Here is a 22,262-nt window from a genome sequence, read left to right as displayed (position 1 = left end):
ATGAGATCCACAAACCCCTACAATTTTACATTGATAAACGTTATTCTTAAATTGTTGCAATAATTGCCCACTCTGTCTTTCACAGAGTGGTGACCCTCTCCCCATCCTTACTTCTGGCAGACCCATCCTCTCTGGAATGATCTTTTAATACCCAATCATGTTACCGACCTGTTGCCAAATGACCTAATTAATTGTGTGATATTCCACAAGGTAAATATTTTAGTACTAAACAACTTTTCCAGTCTTTTGTTGCCTCTGCCACAACCTTTTTGAAATGTGTTGCTGGCATCAAATTCAAAGTGGCCAATAATGGAGTAAATGCTGTTTTCAAATGTTCGAAAATCTCACAAACAAATCTCACACGTATCAGACACTGCACTCCCAAATACTATCTAATCAACGGATCATTTAAATAATCCCACCGCATTTAGCCACTATTGTCTTGAAAGCTAAAACTAACACAATGGTTGTCAAAAATGTTCTGCATGTTACTCTTGCACTGTCTGTTGTAAGTGTTTTATCATCACCTGATTGGAGCTACTGAGCTTTCCTGTGTGCAATCTGTAAATATTAGCCTACCTCAGTGAAAGAATTATATCTGCTGCATTGAAAATGTAAACAGAGTTAGAATATAATTTGGATCCATTTGTTATTTGTTTATAATAGCAACAGCAATATGCTACATTTATCAAAGCCCACGGACAAATACCTTCTTTCTATTCCTTTAATAAGCTAGACATTTCGGTTTGCTTCAAAGTAGCCAAGCCATAATCAGACCAGAACTATAGGCAAATATTTGTAAAGATGACAACAAAAAAAAGCCTATGAAAAACAGTCACGAGTTTATCAGCTGGATCTTAAAGTTAAAAAATGCCAGATATTATTGATGAATCAAAAACAATAATTAAGTTATTTATAGAAATATAAAACCTTGGTCAAGAAATACATTTATTATTTGGTTAATTGGTGTCATGATTATTAACACCCCTGCATTAGTGTTTTATGCTATCCCTTTGCCAACAGCTGATGACCATTGTAGAAGCTTGATTATGTGATTATCTTGATATCTCAAAAATACTTTTGGCATGGAGATTAATTATCAAATTATAGTTATGAATGACCACTTAATTCCTAATGACTCAGATTGACAATTTATACAGCTCTGGAAAAAATTAAGAGACAACTGCAAAATTATCAGTTTCTCTGGTTTTACTATTCATAGGTAGGTGTTTGAGTAAAATGAACAGTTTTGTTTTATTCTATAAACTATCATTTAGAATATTTATTTGTAGAAAATAACAACTGGTCAAAATAACCAAAAAAAGATGCATTGTTTTCAGACCTCAAATAATGCAAAGAAACAAATAAATTTTTCAGCAACTAATGTTTTAACTTAGGAAGAGAAATCGATATTTGGTTCACATTATAGGTCACATTAAAAGTGGAAAAAGTTCTGACATGATGTAGCGTTAAATTAAGGCTAGTTGTGCTAGGGAGTTACGGTCGGGGATTGGTGGCTGGGCGTAAACACCACCTACCTGGACCCCAATGTTTGCAAGTTAAAATCATGAGAGACGTGTGATATTTATTTTCTGTAAGCATAATCTAACCTAAACTGTTTTTGTTGTCTAACCAACCTGGAACCTTAATCTTAACCTCAATCACACTGCATGGGTTATCTAACCTGAACCGCTTTTGTTGTCGAATCTTACCGCTACTGTAGCCTTAATCCTAACCTAAACCACACTGGAGTATTAGCAGTGCTTCCCACCACATTTGGGTGTCAATGTTACCAACACAGGCAGACTGTTCATACAGAACCTATGTGAACCGGAACAAGTACTCAGCAGTCCATACTAGTAACTACTCTGGTTGTAAATTATACTGTTAAGTCTTGGACGAGAAACAAAGCTGTTTGTTGAACAATCAAAGACATTTGTACAATAGATCATTCAATGTTTTAGAAAAATCTGTCTTTATAGGGCTTGGCCAAGTATACTTTCCTTTAGTTTAAAAATCCCCTTAGTAATAAAACACCGGCTATTGTAACTAAAGGAATTAAATATACATTTCTGGCAGTCCAAAAAACAGTTCCACAGGGTTAAATTTTGGGCCCTATATTGTTCACTCTGTATATTAATAAAATCTGTAACTCTGCAAGAAAGTAATTTCACTTTTATGCTGACAACACAGCACTATACATTACAGCACCGTACACTACAACACTATACACTACAACACTGTACACTACAGCACCGTACACTGCAACACTATACACTACAGCATCGTACACTACAACACTGTACACTACAGCACCATACACTACAACACTGTACACTACAGCACTGTACACTACAGCACTGTACACTACAGCGCTATACAGTACAGCACTATACACTACAGCACTGTACACTACAGCACTATACATTACAGCACCGTACACTACAACACTGTACACTACAGCACTATACACAACAGCATCGTACACTACAGCACCGTACACTACAACACTGTACACTACAGCACCGTACACTACAACACTATACACTACAGCATCGTACACTACAGCATCGTACACTACAGCACTGTACACTACAACACTGTACACTACAGCACTGTACACTACAGCACCGTACACTACAGCACTATACATTACAGCATCGTACAGTACAGCACCGTACACTACAACATTATACACTACAGCACCGTACACTACAACACTATACACTACAGCATCGTACACTACAGCACCGTACACTACAACACTGTACACTACAGCACTATACACTACAGCACTATACACTACAGCACTGTACACTACAGTACACTACAGCACTATACACTACAGCATCGTACACTACAGCACCGTACACTACAACACTATACACTACAGCACCGTACACTACAACACTGTACACTACAGCATCGTACACTACAGCACCGTACACTACAGCACTATACACTACAGCACTGTACACTACAGCACCGTACACTACAACACTGTACACTACAGCACTGTACACTACAGCACTATACACTACAGCACTATACACTACAGCACTGTACACTACAGCACTGTACATTACAGCACTATACACTACAGCACTATACACTACAGCATCGTACACTACAGCACTATACACTACAGTGCTATACACTACAGCACTATACACTACAGCACTGTACACTACAGCACTATACATTACAGCACCGTACACTACAACACTGTACTCTACAGCACTGTACACTACAGCACTATACACTACAACACTATACACTACAGCATCGTACACTACAACACTATACACTACAGCATCGTACACTACAGCATCGTACACTACAGCACTGTACACTACAGCACTGTACACTACAGCACCGTACACTACAGCACCGTACACTACAGCACCGTACACTACAGCACCATACACTACAGCATTGTACACTACAGCACCGTACACTACAACACTGTACACTACAGCACTATACACTACAGCACCGTACACTACAACACTGTACACTACAACACTGTACACTACAGCACCGTACACTACAACACTGTACACTACAGCACTATACACTACAGCACTATACACTACAGCACTATACACTACAGCACTGTACACTACAGCACTGTACATTACAGCACTATACACTACAGCACTATACACTACAGCACTGTACACTACAACACTGTACATTACAGCACTGTACACTACAGCACTATACACTACAGCATCATATACTACAGCACTGTACACTACAGTGCTATACACTACAGCACTATACACTACAGCACTGTACACTACAGCACTGTACACTACAGCACTGTACACTACAGCACTATACACTACAGCACTATACACTACAGCACTATACACTACAGCACTGTACACTACAGCACTATACACTACAGCACTATACACTACAGCACTGTACACTACAGCACTGTACACTACAGCACTATACACTACAGCACTATACACTACAGCACTGTACACTACAGCACTATACACTACAGCACTATACACTACAGCACTATACACTACAGCACTGTACACTACAGCACTATACACTACAGCACTATACACTACAGCATCGTACACTACAGCACTGTACACTACAGCACTATACACTACAGCATCGTACACTACAGCACTGTACACTACAGCACTATACACTACAGCACTATACACTACAGCTCCCTCTGTTGAACAAGCTTATGCACACCTGCAGGCTGATTTCCAACTGTTACAAACATCACTTAGGTAGGTTGGTACCAAATGCAAAAAAATACGAAGTATGCCATTTTCTAGGTCACAGAAGGTAGCTTTTCATGAAGGTAAAATTACTACCCTGTATTATTGTTGTGATACAGGGCTCAGCTGTAAAAGAGACCGTGGTCTCTGTTGATTTCTCTGTATAAATATAAGTAAATAAATTAACTGGTTTGTCACCGCCTGGCCCTCACCTGTGTTCCATACGTCCCTACGTGTTTTGTCAGTCAGTGTTTGGATTCTGTTCCTTTGTGCGCTGTTCTGTTTTCAGGTTCTTCTACATTTAATTATTGAAGTCCTTCGTTCTGCTCCTGTGTCCTACCTAAATCTGCAATGGTACATGTTTTTGCCACTTTTAGCTGTAATTACTTAAACTAAACATTGTTGTGCAGAAAGAGTCTCACTCTTCAGTGCAGATCTGCATTAACCCAGCAACATCTGTGGGTTATTTAGCCCAATCTACAGTATACAGACCCTGATGACAGGGATGAACCATTTCAAAGCTGACAGTCGACTCTTGGTCTAACATGAGACCAGAGTCAAATGTGTATTGAATGCAATGAAGCTCAACAGTCTCTGGCTGTCACCACTGCTTAGATTTTCCCACTACAAAAATATGTAGACTGAACAAAGCTAGTTTGTTCTTGGTCACATTAATGAAGCAAAGACCACCTGCCAGTTAATGAGAGAAAGGATGTTATCGTAACACAGAACATTAGCTTTCCTCTAGATCGTCTGAATAATTCTGAAACTAAAATTATTATTTTGGGTGGACTGATTTGAACATTAGCACCGAACTGTAAACCCATGCCAACATCTTAGAATGTTTTTAATCAAACTCTTTGCTGGCTATCTCTCTACCTAGTTAAACGTAGATGCTAAGCACAAATTACTGTATGTGTAATGTGTTTTCCTAACATTGTGCTTAGACTTTTTGTGCTCACAAAGACCTTAAAGAATATGCATGCAAATTGAAAAGAGGTAATACCTCTTTGTATTACAGAGGCAAAATAACATTTTATCTTTCTATCAGTTGAATGATTGGCAGAAGGAAGTAGAAGCATGTCTGCTATATTGAGCAGATGCAGAAGGTATCTGTGCTCATGTGTGAAAATATGGCAATGCTTTAACACAACACAAACCAAGCATTGTATTTAATATTTCGCCATTTCTTCTGACTTAATAGCATAGAGTTAAACCTTCCTACAGTATCCCTGAATATTTAAATATATATATGTTAAAACATCTCATTTTGGTCCTGCTGGCGGCTCTGACAATATTCTTTTGCATGTTTTTCTCTGCTTTCTCGATTGGCTTTAGACCAGTTGCTTTTGTGTAGCAGCCATTTAGCTGTGGAGCTGTGCAGTGTAGACAGGCATGATAAACTGTAGAAGTTTATTACATTCCTCTTTATCTGAGGTATGAAAAATCAGGTAAATAAGACCAAACAGGTTTTATTGGCCGAGCTCGCCTTCGTTTATATGCAGTTAAAGGAATAGGGCACAAACAAAAAGTTTAAATGAAAATATAAGAAGAAAATTACTGCCGAACCATCACATTGAAAACCCCACTGTGGGAAATTTGGCAGCATTTCAGAATGAGAGGGAAGGACATTCTTCCCAGAACATCTGATTTAGTTTTTTCCAACATTACAGCCAGAACTCTAAGTCTCTGTGAAAATGTTCTGGTGACTTAAATCCCAGCAAAACATATACAAATGCATATATCTATAGTCCTAAAACCCCGCTGACAGTTTCAATGGTCTCTGATAATTTTATCTGTGGCTAGATCTTAGCTGAGAAGCAAAGTTTTACATTTTACCTTACCATCCTTAAACACTGTGTCCATCTACATTACTACTCTTGATAATAACTAAAGAGTAGATCAGAGATCAATGTAGCTTTCTCAAACCAGAAGTGAAAAACACAATGCCTTTGTGTGTGTGTGTGTGTGCCCGCCCTACTCTCACTGTGTAACATGGAGACATGCAATAACAGTGGTTTTAAAGTGTGCAATACAATATAAGAAGCAAACTAAAGACCTTTTGCCATTAGAGGCGCAGTGTATAATCTAGAACACTGATAATTAGGAATATAACTTATTTTCCCCAAAGTCTGACAATGCTCACCTTTGTTGGCTGGCTCTACGGCACCACCACTGCCACCCTTCTTCTTATTTGAACTGGTGGTTGTATCCTTCACAGTGTTGTCATGCTCCAGGCTTGGCTTCTCCGTTACAACTGGGTCCGGTACAAACGTGTTTGGGTCTGCAATTTATACCAAGAAAGTTAACAATACTAAAAAACTGGTCTTGTCAGTGTCATTTGTCATTTTTCACTACAGATTTGAAATGGGGATTGTAACGAAAGCCACAGTAATTACGTTGACCACAGTTTGATCAATGTAGTCGATGGCATACATTTCAAATGAATAAAAAATTGTCAAGATGTTGTAATTTAGTCCACATTTTGAGGCATGCATGACGGTATCTGGTGTTCCTTGCCAAATTATCTAGAAATAATAGAAAGTTAGAAATACTATAACTTGTCTCCTGCCAAAAATGCATTATTCACTTTTCAATGGTTCCCCTGTGTCCCAGCAATGTCATACAGAAATCTAAGGGGACTAATCTAAATACACTGACATTAAGTGAAATTTCACAGACTGGAATATCTTTCAAGTGTTCATATTACATTTGACAGCTCCTCCCAAAATTACTTTGAGCTCTTGGAATTATTTTACTTCATTATTTATGGAAAGTTTAAAATGTCCAATTGCTCTGTTGTTAGAATGACACTTTCTAAGGCATTAATGGAGGTCTGTTGTGCGTGCATTTTGGCTACGACAGTATTTATCGAGGGATATCTACTCATATTAATTGTTATCTTCTTATTTTAATAATGTTGCTTCTACAGTGTGCTACAATTTGCATAACCTAAACAGCCCCCTCGATTACAGCTGAGATAACGGTTGTGCCAGACCAGTTGGTGGTGTGCTTGCTGCTACTGCTGAGTGCTTGAATGTGCAGCAACACATGGAGCTGTCAACAACCACCAAATATTCTCCACCCAAACACAATCACACATTTTAACATGACCGCGTATTTTAAAAAGCCATTTTAAACCCATATTAATATAAACATGGTCAATTCAGCTGATTTTCCAACATTGACAGGCTTTGCACTAGCTCATAATACTAACATTTTGGAAGCTTTGGCAAGAAATGAGAGAGGCCATCAAAGCCATGATCTGTGTAAACTACCACCACCACAGCATCTCGTTTCATGGGTGAACAGTCAAATAATATGTTAACGCACAAATTAAAGCACTTAGTGTCCAATAAGTAATACCAGAGTGGTTCAGCATGAGGGGATGGATCAGCTGATTTCAACATGTCTGTTGTTACGCATCCAGACAGTAGTCATATCATCTCCAATTAGTGACATATTTATTATGGCGATATGCCTAATTTGTTCCCACCTTGTCAAAATTAGCTGAACTACAGCAACAGTTAATTCAAACAAACTCTTCCCTCTACTTGTGCAAGTGTTACTTTCCCTTTAAGGCGCCCCAGAATATTAAAAAAATAGATGGCACAATGGTTCCCTAGACTATCCAATTATTGTTTTCTCACATTAACTGAAATCTGTGAAGAATTTAGCAACCAGGACAGGACAGATGGATTTTGTTTGTCCCATATGTCTTTGCTTGTTTGAGGTCAGATTATCTTGGGTCCTAGCGATGTTGATGGAAAATAGGGAGGAGGAGCTTTTCTATTAGACAACAGAAGCTAGCGCCGATACAGCTCTGGAAAAAATTAAGTGACCACTGCAAATTGAACGCTTCTGTTCCTCACTCAAAACTTTTTTGGAAAAAAAAAAAAAGGGCTGTATATTGTGGAAATTTTCTCCTCACAATGGAAAAAAAACAGATGCACCTTTAATAAAATTACTTTGCTAAATAAAATAATATATCAATGAAATATTATTTATATATAAAGGGCTGTATAACCAACTGTAAGTAGCTATTCTCTAATAATATAGTTTTCTTTCTACTGCTTTATGCTTATATTGCTTTTAAGTCATTATGTGTACAATGACACTGTAATAAAAGCTAGAGTGACTACTGTTACCCCTTTACTTCACTTGTTGTAAACCATTTTTATGTGTTGAAATAATGATTGCACTGATATATGGGCCAGCAAGCTGTATTGGTCGATTATAGGCAAAACGCTAATAATCGTCTGATACCGCTTCAAATTTGGCTGATTATTTTAGACCAGTGTGCTTTCAACATTGTCCAATATACTCCAGTAATTTTAAAGTCATGTGCCTTATTGTTTTATTGCTATTATTATTTCTCTGTTCTAGTTTTGTCGATGAAGTCTCCAGGCATGGTATCCAGGCATGGTATAATGTACAATTACAGAAAGTGATTCTGTATTTATTTTAATATAATTTCTATTTTACATTTGTTTATAATTCCACTATCATATTTCTTTTTTTTAGTCTTTTGATAATAAGATATAGAGAAAGATTACTGAAATATATAAACATTTTAATTTAAGTCAGGGTACACAGGTACAGAAATGACATAGCATCTGTTTTGGACTATTATGCTATTTCAATATTGGCCACCTCTATCTGCCAATCATGTTCTTATCGGCGCAGCCCACCCTGCACATTTTTATAATTATTTATCGCTGGTGGGGATGTGCATGGCGGATAAGTGTAAAATGTCTAGGAACTCTTGATCCATTTGTTTGTTGCTTTATTAGATAAGATTTATTAGCACTGTCAATGCTTATTTTAGTTTGTGACACGGTGAGAGACAGTGTTTCCATTTGTTTAACAGGCTGAAATACAGCTCTGGAAAGAATTAAGAGACCACTGCACCTTTTTCTTTTATTTCAAAAAAAGTTGGAAATGAAGGTTTTGAGTGAGGAACAGAGGGGTTAAACTTAAGAGACCACTGCAAATTGAACACTTCTGTTCCTCACTCAAAACTTTCCTTTTCGACTTTTTTGGTGCAGTGGTCTCTTAATTTTTTCCGGAGCTGTATGTGATGAACCTGGACTCTACAAACAAAGCAATGTCATTAATGCTACTGATAGACAGTCTAAGTAATAGGGCAACAGGTATACCTGGGAAATGTTCTCTGGAATGTCCAAAACATTTTCCACAGCTTTTATTTTCTACTTGTCTGAGGGAGTTCATTTGGTATGTGTGAGAACGTGTTTCACAGTGCCGCTGTCTATTATTTGAACAAGAGATTTTATTGTTTTCATCTTTCCAATAAAAAAGTAAAGTAAAAAAAATTAGTGAAACGTCTGAGGCCCGTATTTTATGGGATGAAGTCACTGGGCAACTCTCCACCCACTGTGAGCAGAGGAGTGGGTTATCCCACTGTAAAAGCCTTCTCCTGGGGTGTCTGGCTTTGCAAATAATAGCTCATGAAACGCTCTTCAAGCACTGCAGTCATTACAGTCCCATACAAAGCTTTCATTATCACTCATCCATAGTTATATCCTGCCTGGCTCTATTGTGACAACCTTTTACTGCTTTGCTGGTATTCCAGCCAGCCCACATCAAGGTGCTTACTTACCCTGGCCGACTTTCATGACGATCTTCATGGAAAGGGTATTACAGACCCCTCCTTCCCTGTTCTCTAGGCCCTCCAGGGTCCCATTGGATGTGGCTGTGATGAGAGACAGGAAACAGCATTGAAACATACATAACTTCATCCGCTCAGAATATATGTACAGCTTGATTAAATAATTAAGAGAATACAGATTTTGTGGTGAAGGCTCCACACTGAGCATATCAAAATTGTATACCTGTTGCTGACAACAGGTTTTAAAATGTCTAAACTGCACACTGGCAATGTGTACGGCGACTGTTGCTTGGGCACGAAATAAATACACAGCTCTATATGTTCTTCATGTGTGATTCTTACATCTGTACACAGGGAGAAGGAAATGGATGATGAAAAACCCTTGAGTGGACTCTCTTCTTACTAAGACATGGATGTAATCTGATCCCAAGGGAATGTGGCTTTCAAAACACTGCTGAAATCATAAATGTGAAGAGAGGGAGGTGTACACACTACATAGTCCAACATTTGTGTGTGGTACCACATTTTTACCCACCTCCCCCTCCTCCTCAAAGCTTAAAGAGGTTTTTGTTCTGTTCATTTTGCTGAAGAAATGTACCAAACATTTGGCACAGCAAGTTATGCCAGAAGCAATTACGGGGAGCTACAAATGCCAGGGGCTTAGCTTTCTCTTTCGGCATGCCCTGTAATTAGAGACTGGGTGGCACAGTGGCCTGCAGCCCTTATCTCTGAGCGGCTTTCTTTCATATCAATATCCACTGAGGGGAGCCGAGGAGGCCAGAGCACAGGGGAGGCCAATGGGGTCTCTCTTTCTGTTGCTCCTGTCAGCTCTGCTTCCCAAGGATTTAATAAGTCACAGAAACGGAGTGCAATTGGCACTGTTGGGACAGAAAATACAAAAGAGTGTGAATATGGATCAGGTTCTCAATAATGCTTTCAACCCAGATACAAGGGGGTGGTTTGCATGCCAGTCAAAGCTAGTGCACAGCTTTGCCACATTTGATTCTTTACAGACCTGCACCATGGGTATTCTAACCTCCAGAAACCTATTTTTTTTCTCTCTCTGCTCTATTGTCCCCCTTTACATGGCACTATTGGGACGGTCACCTTATTAACTGGTCTGGATTCCCCCTCTTTATGAGTCATGAATGAGGTGCCATTTAGGAGAGTGTTTGACTAATAAGGTCCCTCTCCAGGATAATCAAAGCCGCTCTCTTTGGAGGCCAGGCACAATGGCAGTGGCCCGGGAAGAGTGGGACATGTGGCAGTGCTCTAGCCCGGGAGAATTTGAGTCAAGGGACCTCACATTGATGACAATGTATTAATGTAACCCTGAACATATTGGAGGCTGTCCAGTATAGCCAACCAAGAGACATTAAAATGGAAAATGATTAATGTAGGTAAGGAGCTTGAGAAATACTGAGTGTTCAGGTGGCTGTTGGCCAGGATTAAACATTGAATCTAGCATTGTCCACCAACAAGCCTTGATCAAAATTGATAATTTTATCAGAATATCTACTTCACCTTTAATTGCACTATCATGCAGGTTACATTCTGTAAGTATGTACTACCAATTGAGAACACGCCAACCTTCTGAAAAGTTAACCTAGAATGATTTGATGAAGCAAGAGAGGCAACCCTCAACACTCTGTAATAATTTGTATTGCATTAAACCACTTGCACAGCTGTCCTGTAGTCCACAAGTCCACATTTGATAGATATTAACACATTTAGTTCAAAGGATAATTTTTGTGATTGAATATGTGGGCTTTTTTATGTTTTGAGGAATATACTATATGAAATAATAGGAATATTATTTGAATATGGATGTGAGAAAAATTACAGCCCTCAACACAAAAAAACCTTGTTTTACATTTTCAAATGGATCCTTAATGCTCTATCAGTGGAAAGTTGAGGCACTGAGTAGGGAGAGCCCTGCTGCCCTAAATTATGTCACAACTATTTGGTTGCATGTGTCTGGGAAAGGTTTTAGGCTCTGACTATATGGCCACGCACAATGTGAGCATGCCACAGTGCTCGCCAGAAGCAGGGCAGAGAGACTGACAGTCAATTCTATCCAACAACACCAAATATAGGCAAAGCTGTTGCCCATAAAAAAAAAAAAACTTGTGGGAAAGGAAATACACTCCAAGTTCAATAACATGATAATCGGGAAAAAAATTGGCCTGAGATTGTCATGGGCTAAGGGAGCCAAAGCTTTCTTTTCTCATCACGCTTCAGTATCCCCCTCAGGCAGATCGGGCGACTACAAGCTAAACTGAGAACACTTGTCAGTGGATAATTTCCTTCTTTGCACCAACTCAGAGGTATTAAACCCTCTCATCAGATACCCCCAGCCGTTCCATGTATCTGATCAACTCAAGAGCTAGCACACCTGATTTGACTTGTCGGTTAATTATTAAGCACTTGATTAGTGAAATAGGTAAGCCATGTCTGGGAGTGTGCAGGTCCTGATTCCGAGCTTATCGGGATTTGCTGTAATAATTACAACGCTGCAAAATTGGAACTTTGGTTTCTGTCATGACAGCAATTCCCAGACAAACGTGCATTACCTAACAGGTTATAATTATTCGGGAAATATTATTGATAAAAAATTGTTTTTGCTGCTCTTCATCGGGAAAATAAAAACAAGTTATGAGCAATATAACGTAGACAGAACTTCTTAAGTTTAATTGTCTGATAATCTGAACTCTTCAGATACATGTCAGCTCCACTCCAGTCTGCATGATCACCAAGTTACAATTCCATAATAACTGTTTAAGTTTTTTTGGTGGTTTGAAAGTGTGGCTGACCAGATGGAATACCAAAAAGTGGGGTTTTCTGTGCTGGCGTCTCTGGTCAATCTCAAGTTGATTTTAGAACATGATTTAAGATGAGGTGAATATTTGAAGATTATTTGAAGATTTGACCTGAGTGCATCTCTAACACCTTTATTGCATGGGATGGTCATTGGTATCGCTTTCTCATGAAGCCAAGTAACCAACCCACGTCTGTCTGTCATCTCTCTGGCTCTCCTTAGTAAAGGTCAGGCCCCCGATAGTTCCAATACATACTTGCATGCAACTGCAACAGGACATATACTGTACTGCTTACTTAAACGTAAGACAATCTGAAGGGAGACTTATTTACTCACTGCATGGCATTGTGGATGAAGAGTGTTTTAAGAGTTGACGTTCTCTGTGGTTTGTCCTACTTTAGTGGATAATAGAATGTAGGCAGCATCTCCAAACATAACTGTCTTTTGGGTTTGTAATACACTATGGGATTTTCCTCTGACTGCAGCCAATATAACATCCCCACATAGACTCCAATACATGCTGTTTAGAAGGAAACCGTATTTGACCCAAAACGTGTCTATGTAGTTAGATCAAATGACAAAATGTGTTGCGAACGATGCGCATCCATGTTACATTTCTGTGCACTGCATATGTCTATACAATGTGGGGACAGACAATTGTTTGCTGAAGAATAACATGTACTCGTGAACCACCATGTGACATACAGTACAAAGACTGTTTCTACTGTAGTTATTGTGTATTATTATTCGGGAATAAAAAAGTACCAGTCAAAATTTTAGACACACACTCATTCAAGGGTATTTCTTTATTTGGGCTATTTTCTATTTTATAAAATGATGGTGAAGACATCAAAAACATATTGGCAAACTGCAATTAATTCAAAATGCAGCTTCACATGTTCTTATCAATACCAAAAAGAGAGAATAAATAACACCTATTTTAAAGACACAGAAAACCATCAAGCGCTGTGATTTTAACTGGCTTTCATGAGGACCGCCACAAGAAAGGAAGACTCAGAGTTACCTCTGCTACAGAGGATAAGATAATTAGGAGTTCCCAGCTTCAGAAATTAGCCATTAACTGGACCTTGGATCAGCCAAAGAAATTGGCTTGAAGCACAGATGAGGAGGTGTGATGGTGTAGGGGTGCTTTGCTGGTAACACTGCCTGTGATTTATTTAGAATTCAAGGCACACTTAACCGGCATGGATACCACAGCATTCTGCAGTGATTTGCCATCCCATCTGGTTTGCGTTATTGCTACTACAATTTTTTTCAACAGGACAATGACCCAAAATGCACCTCCAGGTTGTCTATGGGCTATTTGACCTGGGAGAGTGTTGGTGCTGCACCAGACAGCCTTGCCTCCACAATCATCCATCCAATCTCAAGCCAATTGAGATGGTTTGGAATTAGTTGTATGGCAGAATGAAGGAAAAGTAGCCAACAAGTGATCAGCATATGTGGGAACTCTTTTAAGACTGTTGGAAAATAATTCCAGTTGACCGAATGTCAAAAAGTGTGTAAAGCTGTCATCAAGGGTGGCTACTTTGTACAATCTAAAGTATATATGTATTTTGATTTGTTTAACACTTCTTTGGTTACTATATGATTCCATATAAGTTACTTCATAGTTTTGAACTTGTCAATATTATTCTACAATATGAAAATCATAAAAATAAAGAAATTCCCTTGAATGAGTTGGTATCCAGGCTTCTGACTGGAACTTTATACAACCTTAATTTAGCAGTATTACAGAACTTCCCAGTATTAACTCTGGCCACAGCATTGGCAGTCTCTAACTTTTTTTATAACTATTATAAATACATTTGTCCCAAACACCATCTGACAAGTCCCTACTCTGCCCTGTCTGATGGAAAAATTAGTAATCTGCTTCCTTGGTGATAGGATTTTCCCTCACCCACCTCTTTAAAAACATGGGTCAAAAGGTAAAAAAAAGGTGCAGGGAAAACAAACCAATGCAAACAGTCCACCATAAAAAGACCTTGATGAGTGATGGGCTTAAGGGATTGTAAAGGTCATTGTAAACTCACCCCCCAGATGAGCACTGACAACTACGTTCCAAGGACTACGCCAAGCAGCCCCCATCAGATAAACAGAAGTGGGATTCAGCCTTCTAAGACAAGGACACAGCTACTCCCTGACCCACATCACACAGACACACGGGGGACAGTCAAAACATTCTCAGCTACTATGTCCAAATACAAAATGAACTAAAAAGCTGAAAATTATGGTATTTTATGCCAGGTTTATTATAAATATATATATATTTTCAACATTTTGGACTAACCGTTGTCAAAGAGAAGTTGGGTATGGGCTGTCTTTGCGGTCAGTAAAATATACTGTAAGATGCATCGATTATGGGAAAGGAATGCGAGCATAATTTTAGGGCTTCAAGGGAGAGCGGCTGAGACTGCCCCATTAGATCAGGCACAGTTGACAAGCTTCCTGCCAGAATTAAGCTGAAAGTCTGGAGCGGAGATTTCAGCACTGGTGCGAGATTAAGGCACAGTCAGCCCCGCCAATGATATTAAGGATGACCTTTAAATCCCGGGGACCAGCTGCACCATGGGAGCTAAGGGAGTCCCAGACCAAAAGGAGGGGGAATGTGGCCGAGCCCAGCCGCCGCCACCATCTCCCGCCTCCCATCAGAATAAGACCACATGCTCAATACTCAACATCAAAACCAAAGCAGTGCTTTGACGGAAATAAAGGGAGACACTTTTTTAATTTCTCCCGCTGAAGCTGTCAGCAGGCTTTGTGAAGGTCCCACTGTGGATGCTAGGATTGCTCTGGGTACGTAGAGTGTGCTTGTGGTTGTCCAGACGATTAAATGTGGGTTATGTGTGTTATCTTTAAAGCACATCCGGAACATTTTCCACAAAAGGGTTCAGCCTGGCAATAAACACTCCAGCATGTTAGCAATAATGGAAAAACCCTCAGGTGTGTTTTTACATTTTAACAGCAGTCAAGTGTAAATTGAAAAGTCAACATCTATTTCAGTTCCATTTGACTTAATTTGTGTTGTGTTTGTCTGAGCTAGTCAGAGACCAATGAATTTTGCCCAAATATCCACTTCAACAGGCATAACTGTAATTATGCACTAAGCACATAACAGTCAGGACAAAGACAAGGCTTAATCTGTGCCTTCGAAATCGGCACATCAATTGCTTTAAGATGATTCACAAGCATATTAATTGTTTGCCTTTAGGGAGGCAGCATTCTGACTGAAATAGTGAGATGGAGACCCCACTAGACTCATTTTGGGTCATTTTCTCTATTACTGTTCAGTAAAAACAAAACTCCTGTGCCACAGAGTGATAGAGACAATGCCTTGAAGGCTCCGTTGGGATCTTCCTGCAAGCTTGAAGTATTGTAGTTTACTCAAAGGAAAATAATGACATATTATGCAAGCCTTCAAGGGAAACCAGAAGGATTTAATTGGAAAACGACTGAACTTTGGAAACAAATATTTTATAATACTGAATGCCGCTTTTAAAGATGATTTATTTTCAAGGTCTTACTAAAAGAAGGATTAATGAGGAATACAATGGTTGAGAGGGAATTACATTTTCATTCTTATTCAAGTTGATTAACGTAAAGTGGTATCAAACTGAACGGGATCAACAAGAGTCATAAAACAATTTAAACCGAAAGCTTTGAGAGAAAGAGGACTTAATGGTGATATGATTAATTAAACCTATTATTTTCTGTATGCTTCATACTTCCATGATGAAATCCTAAATGACTTCATAAAACAACATATTGTTGTTTAAGTGGACAGAATTTAGGCGCAAGAACCCACAGGGGGAAAGTTTCTTTTGTTCTTTTCTTTTCCTGTAGAAATCTTGGCGTGTGCAGGGATGGAAATTGCATGTTATGAGAATGGTGTAGCCTCACAAATCGCTTTTCTTCCAGAAGAGAAAAGCTTTCCAGCATTCCAACGCATGCTTTAGTGTTCCTTCAGTCCCCCTCCCATAGGCAGATGTGATATTTAGTATATTGCCAGCTGGATTTTTTACTCTCTGAACTCTTTTTCCATGTCGATTCAAATCTTAAACCCCCATCAAAAATGTGTTTGTACCGAATTGGTGCAAAAAAACAAAAAAAGAAACATTTAAAAACATTTGCTGTGCACTCAGTAAGCATATTTTTCTTTATTTAATTTGAAATCCCTCCTCAGTGTTGTAAGTGTTGTTGCTCAAAGAGAGAGACCGAGATATCACAAATGTTCACCCACTTGGATTTGTCCACATTTTGTTGTATTAGAACATGAAATCAAAATGTTTTAATCATGAGTCCATAAAAGTCCACAAAACGAAAAATTTATTATTTCATATCCATTCACCCCATTTACTATGACACACCTTAATGAGCTGTGGTGTAACCAATTACTTGAATGGAATCCACCTGTGTGCAATCAAAGTGTTTTACATTCTTTCTGGTTAAATACTCCTGTCTCTGGGAGGTCCCACAGTTGGTTAGTACAATTTTAAAATCTACATCATGAAAGACTGAGGGACATCCAAAGTTGATCCGGAATAAGGGTCTTCAAAAGCACCAATCGGGGATAGGATATAAAAGCATGTCCAAGGCACTGAATATCCCTCCGATTACAGTAAAGTCCATTATTAAGAAATATAGCAAATATGCCAAAACTTTGAATCGGTCTATAACAGGCTGTGCTCAAAACTGAGTATCCGGGTGAGAAGGGCAGAGGACCTTATGGTCTGATGTCACTAAAAGCTTTTAGTCTAAGACCTTTTTGGCACAAGCCTAACACCTCGCATCATCCTGAAAAGAACGTTTCTACCATAAAGAATGGTGGTTGTAGAGCCTGGAAGGAGATCCTGGAAAGTTATTAAGATGGGTGAAGCAAAGTACAGAGAAATCATGGAGTCTGAAGTCTGCAAGAGACCTGGGACTTGGGAGAAAACATATTCCAGAGAGATGACTCTAAACATACAGCCAAAGCCACACTGTAGTGGCTTGAAAACAAAAAGTTTAGTGTCTTCTTGTGGCCAAAGTCGAAGTCCGGACCTCAATCCAATTGAGAATATGTGGAACGAATTGAAAATTGCTGTTCACCAAAGTTCCCCATTCAACTTGACAGAGCTTGAACAATTGTGCAAAGAACAACGGGCAAAAATTGCTGCGTCCAGATGTGCAAAACAAGTAGAGACTAATCCAATTAGATGCATGGCTGTAATTAGTGCAAAAGGTGTCTCCACCAAGTATTGGAGGCGAGTACTTACACAATCATTTCATTTTTGCTATGTATTTGTAAAGAATGTAGAAGCATTTAAGCAATAATTAAAGCAATTATTTTGGCATGGTAAGATATCATAATTTTTTTGATGGTCTAAGCTAAGCATTAATGCTGTTGCCAGTCGCGTTTCCACCTATACATATTCTAATAGTAGAATTAACAAACAACTTACATGCTGTGTATGTACTACAGAACTCCTTTGATGAATGTTTTGTAAGTAGAAATCCCTAGCCACCATGCCTATTATCTTATGCATTTGACTCTTACCTGAGTAAATTTATCTCAACTGTTTTTCTCCAAGGACAACCTAGCATCTAATCCACAGGGATATCAAACATTTTCAACTATTTTACCATGAGGGAATGCAGTATATAATGATAACATCAGCAGAAAGTCCAATTTAAGTCATTTTCTTTGACTCATATCAGTGACATACTAAACAAATGGCAGCATGACATATTTCATATTTCAGCAACTCAGAGCTTCACAGGATAAATGACAGAATACTCACTGGGTGTTTGCTTACAGCTTTGTCACAGATGTAATGAAAAAAGGAGCAAAGAAAATTTTGTAAAGGGATGTGGAGAGGAATTAGACATAAAATACCAAACATAGAGAGCTGGTTCATGCAGAACAACAGAACCTGGAAGACAATCATTTTGCCAGTTCCCAAATGACCTTTTCAATGGTCTTTGAAGTCTCAGTAGATTGAGACGTGTACTGTTTTTAAGATATTGCTTCCCTGCCTATGATGAATCTGACAGTACCAACACTGACCTTTTTCATAGTGCCCTTCTGACTTAAATCAACTGTGACTACAGAAACCCTGTACAACATGAAATTATTTCCATAATAGTCAATCAGTTGGCCAGATCTGCAATTAAGAGGAATTTCACATCCAGCTACAAATCCTATTAGCAGTAACACTTTTCTGGTTTGCTCTCATTTTTCTTAACGAAGTGAAAGTGAAAACCACTTATATCTGCAGAGATTTTAAAATGAATTACATTGGTAATTAATTAACCAATTACATTGGTACCAAATTCTGCACTGTAAAAAATACTTTTCCAAGCCATTGTATTTTTTTAATAATGGAAAAAACTTCACCTATCTTAACTGTTTCAATGTTTGTTTAATAACCTGACTCTTGTGGATTTACACTGAAGATTGGCAATGTTTTTCAGATGTTTTTAAAAGTAGTTTTGAATAAAACGCTACAGAATGTTAACCAAAGGAGGAGCCTCTTTAAAGGAAAGAGACATATCAGCTAGCTCACAGTACAGTAGCTAATGTTACACCCCCCCCATCCCACTTGATTATATTTGAGTAGGATTGCAGCATGTTGCTATCATTACAATCCATCTGGATGTCACCATATTGCTGTCTACAGGTGAGTTAACACTGCAAATTGACAATACAACAACACTGGCCCAATATGTTGATGCTTGGGTGCTAGCAGTTAGTAGAGGGAAGTATCCATTAAAGGGTCAGAATGACAGCTAAAGTGTATTTAATGTTTTGATTTTCACAGAAAATGACATTTTAATCAGATAACAACTGATTGAACGACCAAACACATTCATCCCCAACAGACTCTAAGCTGAGCAACAAATACATACATTTGCTCACCATTTAGCCTAACTCAAATAGACGGATCGGTGCAGCTTCTGCAGTAATGCGGTCGATGTATCGGTCTGTCGTGGTGAAGAAAGAGCTGAGCCGCAAGGCGAAGCTCTCGATTTACCGGTCAATCTACGTTCCTACTCTCACCTATGGTCATGAGCTTTGGGTGACAAGATCCCGGATACAGGCGGCCGAAATGAGCTTTCTCCGCAGGGTGGCTGGGCGTTCCCTTAGAGATAGGGTGAGAAGCTCGGTCACCCGGGAGGAGCTCAGAGTAGAGCCGCTGCTCCTCCACATCGAGAGGGGTCAGCTGAGGTGGCTTGGGCATCTGTTTCGGATGCCTCCGGAACGCCTTCCTGGGAAGGTGTTCCGGTCCCGTCCCACCGGGAAGAGACCCCGGGGAAGACCTAGGACACGCTGGAGGGACTATGTCTCCCGGCTGGCCTGGGAACGCCTCGGTGTCCCCCCGGAAGAGCTGGAGGAAGTGTCTGGGGAGAGGGAAGTCTGGGCATCCCTGCTTAGACTGCTGCCCCCGCGACCCGGCCCCGGATGAAGCGGAAGAAGATGGCATGGCATGGCAAATAGAGTATGAAATTCTATGAACAGAAATATATTTCTTGAATGACTATTTTCCATCTTCGGAAACATTGCAAATTGCACTTTTTTTTTTTGGCAGAAATCTATGCTTTCCTTACTTGAACATTAGACTATTGCAATGCGCTTCCCTTCGGTTACCCCCATAAGACACTAAATAAACGTAAATCTTAATAAGAATGAAGGACACAGTGAGGCAAGGGTTCCAAGCTTCACTTAACATTAACTTTAAATCTTTTCCATTCAGCTTTCCCAGGTATTATTTTATTTTTTATGTTTCCTCAATTACAACCTTACAATCATACGGTATGGAAGTAAGGTAAAAGAAACAGTAAGGTAAAAGAAAAATTCTAAAATAGACAGGGTCATTTACAGCTCAGGAAAAAAATTAAGAGACCACTACACCTTTTTCTTTCCTTTCCAAAAAAGTCGAAAAGGAAGGTTTTGAGTGTGGAACAGGTTAAAATAAAGAGACCACTGCAAATTGAATGCTTCTGTTCTTCATTCAAAACTTTCCTTTTCAACATTTTTGGAAAGGAAAGAAAAAGGTGCAGTGGTCTCTTAATTTTTTCCGGAGCTGTATATATCTCCCATCAAAAAGCAATAGGATGAAACAGATAAAGATGCCATGCAGGTAGCCACAGTGAATTCGTTTTGATGTTTCGATACCTGTCAACTTCCAGCCCCGGTTGGGTTTATGAATACATGCTAGCCTTTGTCTAGCTGCATTTTTAAGTTAGTTTTGCTAACAGAAGTAATATTGTAGCCACACAGCTCTGATCTATTTTATACCAAAGCCATAAAAAAATCCCAGTACTGTATATTAATTCCCTCTGTCATCTGATGCTGCAGCTTGCTTTGATGCAGATGTCCTGTTCATCCTTTCAATTTGCTTTATCTGACATAATGACACTGACTATTATTTAATCAGAAGTCAATTACAACTTGCTCTTTAGCACCTTCTGTGCTCATACCAAGTAGTTCATACAGAGACCTAGGTTGAACAATACATAGAGGCCAGATCACTAATTTCAACACTGACCAAGGCCATTAGATCCTGATTACTCTAGAAAGAGTCTTGGTGCTGTCAAACCTCTTCCATATCCCTATGATAGAGCCCACTGTGCTCCTGGAAACTTTCAATTCATATATATTTTTTTATAATCTTCCCCAGATCATATAGACAGTTGTGCCTCTCTAAATATAGTCCAATCAATTGAATTTGCCTTAGGTAGACTCCAATCAAGTTCTAGTAACATCTCAAAGATGATGAAAGGACACAGGATGCATCCGAGCATTTGGATTGCATGGGGAAAGGTTTGAATACGTATGAACATGAGATATGTCCAATAAATGTGCAAAAACAAAGGGTTTTAGTTTTGTCTTATCGGGTATCACGTTTAGATTGATGGCAAAAAATCATATCTATAAAAAATAAAATCTCAGTTCATTGCAAACGTCATGCTATAGCTTTTTTGTTGCCATCAAGGTTGCTGTATATAACACTCTATGTGACATGACTCACAATCAAAAGTTTCACAAAGGGATATATTCCAACAGAGACATTCTGACATATTCCTACATGGCCTGCACAGTATGCATATGAAGAATAATGGTCCAGTTGTTTCTCTTTCTGCCCATCTCGACCCACGTTTTTGCAATGAGAGATTATAATTGAAAGGTCTTAAAACCAAGTTTTATTGTGGAGATGTCATGGTGTGTCAAAGGCAAGATAAAGAAAGGCAGATGACATCATTCCTGGGGCTGTGCTAAAGATTAGAGTCAGCTGTATGAGGAAGCCTCCATGACAAATCTTTGCCTTCCTTTACTGCATCCATTGTGCTGGGGGGAATGGTGCTATATCTGGCCCAATTACACTGTGATTCCCTCCTCAGTGACAAGGCTCCTGCAGCTCTCTGCCTGATTTCTGATTAACCTGATAAGAAGGGGACCTCCAGAGGGGATAACGCTTGGCATTGGAAATGACAGAGAAAAAAATAGGAATAAGGACAATAAAAACAAATATAGGATCTGACAGACTGATGCAGTCCG

General features: G+C 39.1%; 1 protein-coding gene across 2 annotated transcripts in view; it reads right to left on the bottom strand.

Moving 5' to 3' along the window:
* efnb1 (ephrin-B1) overlaps window positions 1-22,262 on the bottom strand; it is a 73,493-nt gene that overhangs the window by 5,847 nt on the left and 45,384 nt on the right. For both annotated transcript variants that reach the window (XM_010895406.4, XM_034293559.1), the window contains exons 3-4: window positions 9,877-9,969; window positions 6,403-6,540 (exon numbers count right to left, since the gene is read on the bottom strand). In XM_010895406.4, the coding sequence (XP_010893708.1) occupies window positions 6,403-6,540; window positions 9,877-9,969 (231 nt within the window). The remainder of the gene's footprint in view (window positions 1-6,402; window positions 6,541-9,876; window positions 9,970-22,262) is intronic.

The sequence above is a fragment of the Esox lucius genome, chromosome 7, assembly GCF_011004845.1.
Source record: "Esox lucius isolate fEsoLuc1 chromosome 7, fEsoLuc1.pri, whole genome shotgun sequence".
NCBI lineage: Eukaryota > Metazoa > Chordata > Actinopteri > Esociformes > Esocidae > Esox > Esox lucius.
This window is presented reverse-complemented; position numbering and strand designations above follow the sequence as displayed.